This window comes from Vicugna pacos, unplaced genomic scaffold (assembly GCF_048564905.1).
Source record: "Vicugna pacos unplaced genomic scaffold, VicPac4 scaffold_19, whole genome shotgun sequence".
Classification (NCBI taxonomy): domain Eukaryota; kingdom Metazoa; phylum Chordata; class Mammalia; order Artiodactyla; family Camelidae; genus Vicugna; species Vicugna pacos.
Genome location: NW_027328740.1, coordinates 73,186,462 through 73,201,392, shown reverse-complemented (window position 1 = coordinate 73,201,392; position 14,931 = coordinate 73,186,462). Strand labels below are relative to the sequence as shown.

Sequence of the window (14,931 nt, the reverse complement as noted above, 5' to 3'; positions counted from 1 at the left end):
GAAATATATACTCCACATTGTCAGCAGTTTTTACTCTCAGGAAAAAAGGGGAAGGGATGTAGGGGACTTTCGGTACCACAACAGATCTCTTTTCAGAATTTCAGTTAAGTATACTTGGAATTTAAAAGTTTATTTAAGTCCAAAGTAAAATGGACGAGGACTCCACAAGACAGAATGCTATACTAGTCATTAAAAATCATGCCAGGGGAGATAGAATATTGTAGAAAAATGTGTAATAAGCCGAATGGAAAATGGAGGTCTCCACACAGTATACAGGCACACATTGCTCGCTGGTTTTTATGACAGAGGTAATACACACTGATGAAAAGAACAGAAAATAGATGTTAATGTGTTAATTATTATCTCTGAGTACTGGCACCAGGATAGATCCATTTGACCCTTTTTTCATACATTTATATTAAATACACACTATTTTTCATCTGAAAAATGCATTTTTAGATGTCTAGTACCACACATTGGAAAATTACACGAGTACTTACAGGAACAAATAACTAGGAGACACCGCAGCAGCGTCACAAAGTGTAGAAAGGGCGATCCTGAATAACACCGCGCAGTTACATAAGGACCCACAAAGTGAGAGCACCTGCTGTAACAGGGCGCGGCCCCCTTCCATTTGTCAGATGTGTCTTCAGGGCTGAGGCAGTTCTGAGCACGGCCAGTGTCAGTGCTGGTGTCTGGATGGATGCCACTGGAGGTGAGGGCACCTGCAAGCCGAGAGGAAGAACAGAAATCATCCTCTGCTTTCTCTGTCTTCTTTCCTTGTTACTTTTAAAGAGAGGCGGAAATAAGATAAACTGGATCTTTCCTACTGAAATTTCAGTAATGAAACCATTTTTAAAGTGATCACAACTTATATTCTGCCTATGACTGTCTTTTCAACAAAGCATCATATTTATAAAAGGTTAATTAACTCAGTTAATTAACTCCCTGTTGAAACATTCTAGTAAAGAGCATGAACTGCAGTATGTAAAAGAACCACACCTGCAGTGACTAGCTCAGCTGTCTTGACGGCAGTGCAGTCAGCCCCCACCATCCCGTGGCCCTGAGCTCCTGATGCTGGTAAGAGAGCGCGCTGCTGCCTCAGATGGAAAGAAAAGGTGAAAGCATTTTCTGAAATCTACAGCACTGACAAAACATAACTGATAAATCCCAGGCTCCTTTGAGGCTGTCATTTTCCGTTTCTGGCCAACACCCGTCAATGAGCAGAACCACCCCATTCCCGAGTCATGGGACTCACGTGGGCAGAAGTTTTGGAGAAATTTCCAGGTATAGAATGTAAACCAACTATACATAAAACTCTGAAAAAGAAAAGATGCAATAATCTGATTTTGGAAGACACTAAAATATTCTCCTAAGCCTTAGTACTTGGAAAGGCTGGGCTTCTACTAAGCCACTTATTTATTTCACAGCCAATGAGCATCTCCCACAAACCCTGTTTCCCTGTGTCTGCTGGGAGCTTCAGGCACATTGATGTTGTCTATCTTATAAGTCACAAGGCAGAGGCGTGTGTCTCACGCTGGCAACTCTCACACAGGCTCAACTCCTAGCCTCACTGTATGAACTTGGCCCCATTTTCTCACCTGTTTATTTGGTACCTGTTCTTCTGTAAGCTGCCTGAAATGCTTATTGAAACAAGTCAGAAGAATGAGTGGGTAGAGAAATGGACAGATGGACAGGTGAGAGATGGGCAGAAAAACAGAGAGTCTCCAAGAGAAGGGGAGCAATCAAAATTACCTATGCAAAACCCTCTTCTAGTCAGGGAAGGAAACCACCACGGAGAAGTGTGAAGAGGCAGGTTGCTTAGGACTGTTTCCTGGATTCCATGAAAAGTCACACCAAGAGATGAGAGGGTAGAACTATAAATAATAAAAGAAAAAATCATGCATGTTTGAAAGATATATCTACATTATGTACTTTCTAAAGAATAGAGTCAAATTAGCAAGGCCCAATAACACAATCCTTGGGTATATACAGAAGTGAGAATCCCATCTCCAATCTGCAAGGCATCCCTTTGGAGCACTGAGAGTCTACACGGTGCAGTCATAAAGCCATCACCGCAAAAGCGATGCTATCCTGCACTTACGAGGAAAGAGCAGCTGTGCTCGGTCTGCCTACACGTGTCTTTTACACCCCTCAGCACCTCTACGGGGGAGGGACGCCTAGCGAGCCCCATCTCTGCAGGACAGAAAACAAGTCCAAGAGAGGCTAAGCCGACCTACCAATTCTCCATCTCACAGGACTTGTCACTCCAGACCAGGACTCGAACTCGGACCCACGTTTGTAACCACAGTACTACCGTATTTTATGTGCTTTTTGTGTGTATAATACATTTGTTTCTGGCATGAAAGGGTATTTAATAAATGATCGGTTGTCTTGTCTATCTCATTAGTTCACAATCTTTATATTTTTGAATTGTACTCTTCCCCTGGAGAAAGGAACGGAAAGAGCGGGGGTCAGAATGAGGTGGGGCTCCATTCTTTATCTGTTGCCTCATCTCATCCAAGTCCCCAAACAGGGAGAAAGAGCAAATGTTCTCTTCATCATTTAAAGAGAGGGCTCCAGTGACGGTGACTTACTCAACCCCAAAACCAAGTCTGGGGGAAGGGCACATGCAGCAACGAGAGCAGTATCACCTGTAGGAAGGCAAAAAGAGCTCAGGGGATGGCTCAATGGGTCAGCCTGATTTCATTTCAATCGATAATACAATAGCACACTCTAAAAAAACTAGAATGCAATGGATTTCCTCTTTCTTGACATCTAGCAAGTTTCCACATCTCACATGTAACATTATCACGAACTAGTGAAAGGAAGAGTCCACAGACAAGGAAAATCAATGCCACAGGCAGGCTGAAACACAGGCTGGAGGAAAGGAAGGGAAAGGGCATAGTAAAGAAGAGGGGAAATTCTGGGAAAAAGACATCATCACAAGGACTCTCAAGCATCATCCAGCAATCATATAATCATTCTTTCAAGAGAGAGTTACTTAGGTCCTATTTTGTGCAACATTGTACAGTGGGCGAAGCAAGAGCACAGCGTCCATGGTGGCAGCAAGCTGCGGAGCTCCAATACACTTCTGATCCCGGTACCTTGCACACTTGTCCTCAGTATAAAGGCAAAATATATAGTAAAATAATCCAATGTAAACTCTATGCAATGCTGAAAAAAATTAAAGAATACCTAAATACCTGGACAGACACACCACGCACATTCCTGAATCAAATGACAGCATTCTTGGGATGGCAGTGCTCCCCAGAGCGATCCATATATTCAACGTGGACTCGATCACAATCCCAGTGGGTTCCTCTGCAGAAACTGACTATCTGCTGCTACAATTCATATGGGAATTCGAGGATCTCAGTAACCAAACCGTACTTGAAATAGAAGAACAGTTTGAGAGGACTTGTAATTCTCAATTTCAAACCTTACAACTGTATCTCCAGGTGAGATTAGAGGCCATTTTTAAGTTATAATTGTGTTTATCCTTATTTTCTAAATTCTGTACAACGAATATACCTGTTAGAATAAGAAATTTAAAAAGTAAGGTATCTTTTAAAACATGCAAACCTATTCATTCATTGGGAAAAAAATATTTTGACTATAAAGAAGTAAACAAATATCTAGTGAAAAAGGACTATTTAAAAACAAGAGTGCATTTACATTTTTTGTAAATTGGAAACTGGAAAGCACAAACACATCAAGTTTCTAGGGAGAGTGTTGCAACATATTAATTGTTATTTCCAAAATTCTAATTGAACAATGAAAACTCAAGAAAGAGAAAATCTTGATTGACAGCCAACTGCAAACACATGGAGAGCAAAGGCCTAGAAATCACAGTTCCTTTAACTCTGCTACTAACTCAATAGGAGAGGAAATTCCTCAGTGAGGGGACAGTGGAATCCCATGCATAAGACAGGATACACAGTACAAACTGCACTAGAATTGGGGGTGATTTCCATAGAAGAATTCTAAAGTTACAACATTGATGAAAAACTATAAAAACACTGACAGACAGATTAAAACACACAGTCATATATATTATATAAAAACATATGAAGTCTGCCCCCATGTTGCATAGAAATACAAACATATTTGTTCATTTATGGGCACTGATTACTTTATCCCAGGTAGAATATTTCAACTAAAATAGATAATCAATAATACACTCCTCTTGTCAAAACTAGTTGATAAGTTACTCTGCTATGTATGCATAATGTGTCTAAGATAGATTTAAAATTAGTGAAAAAGATTTTTGTATGGTTTCTTGAACCCTTCTCAAAACACCAAGCTTAATTTTAAAATAAATCTGAGCAGTATTTCTATATGATCTTTTCCCTTGTGAAATGAACAACACAGTCTGTTGTCAAAATTCTTTCCTTACAATGATTCACGAGCACCGTATACTCACAAAACTGCTGGACAGCAAGGCACTATCCAGACACTGTGACAAATCAAATGAAACACAAGGAAGACAGTGACCCTATTCTGCAGGGCTTATAATCTGTTCCAACACCGGGTTTTTATTTGATTTGTTTGATTGGTTAGAAAAATAAAATCACTCAAGTACATTCTTCTTTGAGCATTATGTAAATCATGACTCTCTTTTTAGTGTCATGAGCAGGAAAGACTTGAGTATGAATTGATTAGATCAACTAGGCACAATCATCGCTGGAGCCTGTGTAATAAATAAGTACATGAGATCTAAAATAAACCTACACAGATCTCTGCAAGGAAAATGAAGAGGTGAGTTCCCCAATGAGAAAACAAACAATCAAGAAATCAAAAAAGGAAAACTTTTTCATTAATGATTCCAGGCAGTAGTGGAGCATGGTGGTGAAGATCACAAATGCTGGGGACAAACATGAGGGTCTGAAATCCCACAGCACTGGGTAGCTGTGACACTGATATTTCAGTGAAATTTTCTGCACCTCAGTCTCCTATCCATAGACTGGGGACAGCCACAGCACCCATCTCCTAGAACAGTCTTAAGAATTAAGTTATTTTTTATATAAAAGTTTAAATAAAATACCTCAGATTTTAAATATTACCCCAAAAGCTCAAGGAACAAAGAAAACAGTGATAAATTGGAGTTCATCAAATGTTAAAAATTTGCTTCAAAGGACACCATCCAGAAGGTGAAAAAACATCAGAGAGGAGAAAATTTTTTCAAATTATTTATCTGATTAAGTATTTGTATCTTCAAATAAAAGAAAAAACTCCTACAACTCAACAAGAAAAAGAGAACTCAATTAAAATGTGTATAAAGTATCTGAAAATGTATTTTTCAAAGAAAATATACAAATGGCCAATAAGCACAATCAAACGATGTTCAATATCATTAGCTGTAAAAGAAATCAAGTCAAAACCACTAGGAGAAACCGCTTCACACTTACTACAATAGGTTATAATAAAAAAAATGTGTAACAAGCACTAATGAAGACACAGAGGAAGCGGAGCGCGCAGCCCTTGCTTTTGAGGATGTAACACAGGGTGGCCACTTTAGAAAACAGCCTGGCAGGCCCTCAGAGAGTTGAACATTTGGTTTATGAATGACCCAGCATTTCTGCTCTCTGGTCACACAAGTAAGAGAACTGAAAACAAATGTCCACATAAAAATTCCTACAGGACTATTCACGGCGCCATTACTCTTCACAAACAAAAAGCAGACACAACACAAACGACTATCACCTGATGAATGGGTAAACAGTAGGGCCCAGATATACAGTAGAATATAATTCAGCAATAGCAAAGCATAGAGTACTGACCCAGGCCACAACCTGGAAATACATTGAAAAAGTTACTCAGTGTGAAAGAAGTCAGTCACAATAGACAGTTCCATTTACATGAAATAACTTGTTTTACGTGAAATGTCCAGCACAGGCAAATCCATAGAGAGAGAACAATGGCTGCCTGGGGCTGGGGGAGGATGAGGAAGATGGGAATGACTGCTTGTGCATACAGGGCTTCCTGTTGGGGGATGAAAATATTCTAAGATTGACTGCGATGCACAATTCTGGGCTTTGAGTAAAAACCGCTGCACATTTTAATGGGTGAATTGTATTAAAACTGTTAAGGACAAAAGCACCTAGGGCCAGAACCTTCAAATAGTAAATGCAAATTGCTAACTTTTATTACAGGAAGAAGAAACTGCCCTCAGCATGAAAGCAGGAGATCGGCAAATATGGGTTAACAGAATTGGACAAGAGCATTTCACTTGAAAGAGTTGCTGAGTGTACACGAAATATTCAGAAATAGGAAAATCAGCTTGACATCACGAAGAAGCATTCTGCTTCAAATGCAGATCAAGGATTCGGCAAGCCCAGCTGCTAGAAATAACCAGAGAAGAAACCTGGTTCTTACAACAAGCACCAGAGCCAACAAGGAAATGGTGGTGAGGAAAGCAGGCAGCCAAAAATCTGGAACAGTTTGCTACAAATAATTTCTCCACTGAAAATTCAAAAATAAAATGAAAGTGATGCAATGCTGAGCTGGCCTCACGTTAAAGGGCTTCCTCTGCTGCTCGACAGTTCTGTAACCCCGAATGAGAGACTCAGGAGAATCAGCATGGCTCCTGGCAGTCCCCAAGTGACTGCCCTCCAGCACGTTTACCACCATCACATCTGCCAGGGTTGTATTGCAGAGAAGAGACCAACTTCTAAAAGGCACAGGAAATGTTTACCAGGGAAGAAAAGGCTGCTGTCAGTCCTGGGACAGAGGCAGTGTGAGCAGAGGCCAGAAGGCTGCAGGTGAACTGGAGCAGACCTGGGGCAGGAAGGGACCACGGAAGAGCAGATCTCAATTTTCTACTCTCTCTCCCTAGAGGTAGGAGAGATAAAGCCTGCATCCTTCTCACCTGGAACTGTGGGTTCTGGCTGGCAGAAGTCTTACGTACAGGGAATGAATACTCAAGACTCTGTGGAAAAAGTCACGAAAGAGAGAGGGCGTAGGGACCCAACTCCACGAGCCTCTCAAATGATCCCATATTTATTGTGTATAATCAAAGGAAAACGTCATTAACAGTTGTGTGATAGTAAGCAGGAACTTGGGGAAAGAAGGATGAGACAGAGATTGTAGAATCCACCATGAGTACAAAGGCTTAGTGTATCTTTAGGTAAGTCATGGGGTGAGGGGAATAAGATACATTCTTTAGACATGTGAATTACAAAGCAGACCACCAGACCAGCTAGGTCCTTGCTTGGGGGATAATAGAGTATCTAACTGCACACAAGCCCAGCCTTTATAGCTGTGGGCCTGGGTCATTGCTTTGCGATGAGCAGAGTGCTATCTAAAACATCATCTACGCAAGCAAAGCATTATCTCTGCTTTTTAAGGCAAGGAGACAGGAGTGAGGATGCACAGGCACTTGCTTGCAAAGCAGTTACTAAGCATACGTTTTCTTCTTAAATTTGACAGGCGGCTGGGGTCTGTTACAATTTGTTAACCCAATCATGGGCTCCCACATGGAACCATTATGGAGGACACCCTAAGGTGACAAATCCTGGCTCTGGGTCTTTTCCTGCCAGCTTCAGACACTCTAGCAGAGTCTAGGCACATTCCTGAATAATGATCATACAGAACCACCCACACTGTTAACTCCTGGTGCTTGAAACTTAATTTTAGCTCTACACAACTTAACGTAGAAAAGTTTCAGAAATAAAAGATATTATATTTACTTTATATCTCATCATAGGACTGATTTTTCTGATTGCTCTAAGCTGCTTCTTCTTGGTAAAGCACCTAATTCTGCAGGTGAATTCAGTACTTTCTTTGGGCATAACTAGCCAGTTTGGGCTCGCTAACTTCTATTGGTCAAATACCGATACACTTAATTGATTTCATTGTTCATCAATTTCAGCTGGGAGCAGAGGGAGTGTCACTCTGTTCCTCAGCCCACCCTCAACCCTTATCATCAGCAACTCAGGCCTCCGGAAACCAAAAAAAGCTTTTGTTTCCCTTCTACAGTTTCAACAAACCCAACAGGATACATAAGCCTGGAGAAAGAATTCAACACAAATGTTAAAACAAAAATCAATAAACCTGAAGCAACTCCATCTCCGAATCATGATACACAATGACATGAGATTAAGTGTGTCAGGCCCAAAGCATGGGTGAGCCTGACCACCTGATTTCTATTCTTCAAAGGAAGGAAAGTTTTCCTATTTTTTATTATCACTCTGTCATTGTTTCTGATTAAGCCAAAAACTAGTTTATGAAATAATTAAGCATTGAAATAACAGATTTTTGTTGTATCAATTACAGAAGGCATTCAGAGGTGTTAGGAAAAACCACCTCTGTAAAAAATGCAAAATTTCTTCCACTGTGAAGAACACGTATACAAAATGCAACAGAGAATTCAAGCTCTTGTGGAGAGGAGCAAAAGCCACAGAATCAAAGCAAAGTCATTACTATGAGTCAACTCAAAATTCACTGGACAATCATGTTCAATGCATTCAATGAAATTTAAAGGCATACTGCAAACCATACACTTAATGATCTGCAGGCTAGAGGAAGAATTTCTCTCTTTAACAGACAAGAGTAATCAATAGGGTGCCCCACCAAACAAGGACCAAAGAACAATCAGGTTTTTAACAGTTCTGATATATCAGCATTTTCTAAAGATCAAAATCCAGAAATTTTAAACATTGATTCACACCACAATGAAACAAGCACTTAAAAAAAAGAAAAGAAAATAAGCACATAGAACATGTACATAGATCAATGAGAATTTCTTGAGACGCTGGAAGAAACAGGCTATAGTCTTTTACTTGAGAAATAAAACTACTTTTAAAGATAAATGCTAAAACACATTTCATCATTCATGTTGCCTTGAAAAATCTGAGGCACTTGTATCTGATTAGAAAAGCAATTCTGAGGAATAGTGTGTTACAATTCAGAGCCAGTTTGCTTTAGAAGAAAAGAGAAAAGAAAAGCTACCGTTTCTCATATACTGCACAAAGTGTGAAGTGTCTCCCTGCCTCTTTCTCCTCCCGTTTTCTAAGCTCATGCTTCCCAACCCTTCTGAAACAAGTATGAGAACCTCTTATTCCCGCCAATATGCCAAATGACAAAAGAAAATCAATTTATTTGTGTAAGGATATGCTTAAACCTTGAACTGGAAGAGAAAGATATCAGAAGTCTATATGGAACTTATTTCTACATTCCTGAAATCACACACACAAACGTTCACACAGACACAGACACAGACACATACCCCCTGGATTACTGGGAAATTCACAAGCTTAGGATTTCCATCTTCTAGAAGATAACTTTGCAGTTAGTTTAAAATACAAAACTGTCAGCTTTGGAAAGCCTTGATCACCTGCTAAACCATCCAAATATCAAAGAGACCCAATTAGCCTTCTCGGTAGAATGTAATTTCCCATGATGGCAAAACATACCCTAAAAAGTCCTGGATCTAAGTCTCGTGTTTATCACTAGCTATGATCGTTTTTAAGCACATTAACAGATTCAGAAACGTATGTCTCAACAGCATTTATTCTTATTGAAATAGTATACGTGTTCATTTGCCTATACAGAGACCAGGTCCCATGATGGAGTTTAAGAGCTATTTTGTGTATTGCAATATTTATTTTTAAGTGCAGAAAAGGAGGGTGGGTATTACTCAGTTGTAGAGCACCTGCATAGCATGCACAATGTCCTGGCTTCAGTCCCCAGTACCTCAAAAAAAAAATAAATAAAATAAGGGCATATTTAAAAATGAGTAAAGTTATAAAAAAATGCAGACTAAAAACCACTGCAATCTAGGAGACACAATTACAATAAAAAAAAACAAGAGTTTCTATCAATTATTGGCTATTTGCCAATCGCAGAGACAACCAGAAATCACACCTGATAACCATCACGTGTGATTCTCAGCAACCCTACTAAGTAGACACGGATGGGAAACCAGGCTCTGCAGATGAGGAGACGGAGCTCAGAGGAGCCGGGGACGCTGACCGTCCTGCTTCCCGTGACACCACATCAGCCCAGGGCAAGCGCTGACGGAGCTGCAATGAGGGGACACCCAGCTGCATGGAACCTTGGGGCACTGGGGAGTCCCAGAAAACACTAAAAACTGTTCAGTGAAAAACCAGCTCAAATATAATACACTGTGCCACATTCTTTAAACAGGGAACATGAGTGAGACCTTTTTGATGCCTCCGTGTCCTTTCTGCCATCGTCAGTTACTTGCCCTCACAGCGTGACCAGTGATGAACTGGACCCCATATGAAGCGCACTCAGATGGCAGAGCATTTGAAGCTGTTTTATGAAGTTTGTAAGACTCTGTCTGTGCCTCACACAGGCGGTCATCCATCACTTCTCACCGGTGTGGATGTACCACCTGAAATCACTCCTTTCTGCTTTTTAAAATCCCTTCATCTACTCCAGACTTTTCAATAGCAAAGAAGCAGCTAAACCACAGACAGTGGACAGCTTTTCACCAAATTTCTTGAACAGCCCATCGGACTACCTGGAAGCCCTTTACTTTTATTAAACCCACTTCCAGGTACTTCATCATTTTCGGATTGGTGGACTTGGCCTCTGACTGAGCTACTCAGAGAGCTCCCAGCCTCACATCCGTGAGAGGACCCTGCTGTTGGGAGAAATCAGTGAGAAAGGCGTACATCCCCCAGTCATGTCTGCATGGCTAGAAGTGCCACAACGTGCTAAAAATTTATACCATCATAACCCCTGGGCTCCCATGGACTGGTTTCACATTAACCAAACTCATGAGACACTGATGCAAGAAAACCAGAAATTTAACTTATTAATGTAACAGAAGATGTGAAACTATGAACCAGACTGCAATATCAGAGTTCAACCATGAGTATATGTTCTCCTCCACGGCCCAAACACGGGCAGGCAGTCACATGGCAAGTGTGGACAGAAGCAGAGCAGGAAGGATTTCTAGATGAATTCAATGGACTAAATTTCTGTTATACCAACAGATCTGCTGCCTGGAAAACAATTAATTCTAATCACGGTGCACTCTTCGTGGACAGTTGCCGAGACACGACTGTGAGCACCTGTGTAACTCTCCTTTCCCTGTCCTTTCTGGGCTAATTGATGCACAGACGTACAGAAATCGAGGGATGCAGATACATCTAAACACCCAAAGCCCATTCTGGGAGCCACAATACCATACAGCCAGGGTTAAAATACTTGCTCTGCCACTTACTAGTTCTGTGACCTTGGTCAACTTACCCTCTGTGTGCCTCAATTTCCACACTGTGAAACTGGGATAACAATCAAACCTTCCTTACTCGCTTGTTGAGAAGATTGAAGGATTCATTTCTGTAAAACGCTCAGAAAAGAATGTAGCACATTTTGGGTGCTCAACAAATGTCAAATTAATATTACAGTGGTTTACAAGTCTCCTTCCTAATCATCTTCTGTGTTTCCTGGCTAGACTAATACCCAAAGGAAATTCTTATTTCTCCTTTTATAAACTCATGGGATGAACCCTTCTGTTCCATCCCACCACCTGTTTAAACTGATGGAAGGGATACCTCCTCCCCACTCCTCTGGGCCATGCAGAGTGCTACTCCCTTCACAGCCCTGACCCCTGGCCCACAGCTAGCCCTCCTCACATTAACAGATTGAGTTGTGATTCCGGGGAGACAAGCAGGGCATGTGAAACCCTTCCTTTCCCTCCAGTGTTGACTACCCTAGGGAAGCACCCTGGATGCTCAGCTCCATTGCAGAACAGCCCTGTGCATGATGGGGCTCATTCTCTCAAGGGAAGGCTTGCTGTGGCCCAGAGATACCTGGGACAGGGTGAGTCTCTACTTCTGGGACACAGTATCATGACACTCATTTATCCACAGCCCTGAAGTTCATGGAGAACGTGGCTTCATCAGTAACAAAGAAGACATTTATCGCCTGCCTACTCTTTTGTGTCATCTCTCAGTTGGCTGCTGGAGACAACATGTGTATAAGTATTGGTTCCCCTTAGGCCCCAACATATATGAAGTAACAAAAATTTCTGTGGCTTAACGTTGGTCCAGGGCGACTGTGTAACAGTTCTGACTCTGCTGATGCTAAATTATGGGTGTAGGAATTATGGAACGTCCTCAAATATCTTTCATCATAAAATCAGCTTTTCTTATTTTCTTGTTTCTTTGTAATTACCAAAGACTATAAAATGATGGCTGCACACAAAACAGCAGCTAAAGTTTATGAGCTCTCTTGACATACCCACTGTGGTAAACATGTTACATAATTACTAATTCTCACAATTCTACAAAGCAGATATGAGTGTCCCCTTCTCACAGACGAGGGGAAAACTCAGAACGAGCTGACTCAGGATCACATGGTTCAGTGTCAGCACGTGCAGGCAAACCCAAGTCAAGAAACTACACCCCATCATATATGTACCAAATCAACTCCCACCAGTTAACACACAGCGGCGGGGTCAATACTCAGGGAACTCAACACACCTTTCAGCTTTATGGTGCTCCAGAGGCAGCTTCTAGCTGTTTTATAATATCCCGGCTCACTGGTTTCTAACACTAGAAGAAAAGCCCGATTTTGCCATTGTTTGCACAGCAAGTCTGAAATGTTCACAGCGAGATAAAAGAATAAAACTATGATATAAGCAGAAAAAATTTTCCAGGTAGAAAGGCATAATGGACGTTGTGCTATTCTGAAGCATTAAGCAAAGGAATCAAAATAAAATCACATTGTTTAAGCCTTATTTTACAAACAGAAAAATTAAGACTGTAAAAAGTTGCAACAGCGCCACCTATGGCTAAGAAGACCTTCCAGGTTGCCGGGAAACATGCAACACAAAAATTGACTGTAAGATGAGAAACGAGAATCAGATAACTAGAAGCTTATGTAGCATATACTGCACTTTGCTTTGGGGGGATGGAGGGGTATTCAGTATTTAATCTGATATTGCTAATACTCCTAAATATAAACAAAAGACATAGGCTCATGGAAGCTCATCTTAGAAGAGGAAAGAATCCAGTCCAGCCACTTCATTTTACACGAGGGGAGACTGAGACCTGAGATCTGTCCTCCTGGCAATCAGCAGCAAAGCTCTCCTAGGTCTCATGTCTTGCACTGTAGTAAAAACCAACAGAACTGTACTACGCCTATATTCATAAAAGTCACGTCTGTATTTTTCCAACAGTAGGTAATCTAAGTATCTTGCAAAATACTTCTCAAAGAGCCAGGAAATCATAGAAGGGTATTGAAATACAAAAACATTTATTTACATATTAAAACAGCATGAGCTTTATTCTCTCTATTAAAAAAGTGACATGTCAAATCAAAATTTTGAAATTTTAAAACCTGAAAAGAGTGCAGAAAAAAATCAAAATTTTCTTTAGTCACAAAAGAGAGAAGCTTATTCCCTGATAATAATCAATGTGGATTTTTCTAAACTCAATGGTTCTGGTCAGAATCCCGAGAAATTAAATGTCTGATGGATGGTTACACGGCAACATGAATTCTGAGCTTACATTCTGTGTAAATAATCTTCAAGGTCGTCTGCTTAAGGCAATTTAAGTAGTCCCTGTCTCACTAGAATGACACAGATTTCATTAAAGCTTCATACTGCACTTAAAAAAAACAATCCTAGTTACTTTAAGCCATATTAATGTATATCATATATACACATATTGAATATGCATCAGAAATAAGCTACCCTTTTTAGTATTCAGAGTTGATACTTCTAAACTATCAGTCACTGTGAAAGCGCATTTTTATTAAGCACCTCTACGGTGCTTTGTATACAAGGCGTCCAGCTCTCACAGTCAGACAAGGTAAACCATATTACTCAAATTTCACAAATGACGAAATATACTTAAGCCATGTAAACAACTAAGATATTCATCATCAGGAAAGAAAAGAGTAAGGATTTTACTTACAATACTCACTGACAAAGTTTTCTTTCATACTAAGACTACATAAAACAAATTCAGTGTTTGGAAATTTTTCAGTAAATAAGCACCACTAGAAAAAACAAGTAACATCATTAGCAACAGTTGGACTTTCAAAGACCACTTCTCTCTTGCACAATAGTTATTTTAAATGTTTTGTTTTTAGTTCTCACAAAGCACTAAATTAAAAAACTATTTCCTTTACAGTCATTACCTGAGAATAAAACATTTGTGAAAATGTACAATTTTAATTTATGCCACTCTGCCTCTCATTCTCACTGGTGTCTCTCCTTTGAAGACCTCATCAGGCTGAGATAGCTAAAATCGGTCATTTATGGGCTCACAGGAGTTCGGGAAAACACTCAACGGGAAGCTGATTAGAGGAGCAATTGAGAATTCATCCTGTGCAGCCTGGATTCCAGCATCGAGCTAGCCACCGCCAGCTGCGTGTCATTTGGGGCAAGCTGACCCATCTCTCAATCCCTCAGCTACAAAAAAGGAGACACTGATACCTACAATCAAACACTTGCTATGAAGTAAAATATGAGCAAAGCATTTTAGCCTCAGTTAGGCGTCCACTCACAGCGAGTTTGGTCATTATGATGATGAGGATGGCTGTTAACAAATTAAGCTCGACCAAACAGGAGAAATCACCTTAAAGGAGAAACATTTTAAGTCCATGAGTAGAGTATTTCCTTTTGGGTGGACTGTAGAATATTCTATAGATTTTTTTTTAATAAACCAAATTTTGTCCATTAATTGTAGATTTACAGGTTCATGGACAAGTCTCCAGAAAAATAATTAGAGGCCTCTAACCTCTGAAAATTAAGATGTAAATTTAAAAAAAAAATCAGGGAAGAGATTATACCTCATTTGGGAGAGTATGTGCTTAGCATGCATGAGGCCCTCAATTCAGTCCCCAGTAACTCCATCTAAAAACTTTGTTTTTTAAGAAATAGAGAATTAAAGCAAAAGGATGGAGGAATACGGAAATTTTTAGAGACTCATCTCAGATTTAAGATAG

The 14,931-nt window shown here is 40.2% G+C and overlaps 1 protein-coding gene across 1 annotated transcript in view; it reads right to left on the bottom strand.

Moving 5' to 3' along the window:
* Window positions 1-14,931, bottom strand: part of LOC140693509 (uncharacterized) — a 311,246-nt gene that overhangs the window by 66,602 nt on the left and 229,713 nt on the right. Inside the window, exon 13 of the mRNA XM_072957329.1 lies at window positions 605-725. Coding sequence (XP_072813430.1) covers window positions 605-725 — 121 coding nt within the window. The remainder of the gene's footprint in view (window positions 1-604; window positions 726-14,931) is intronic.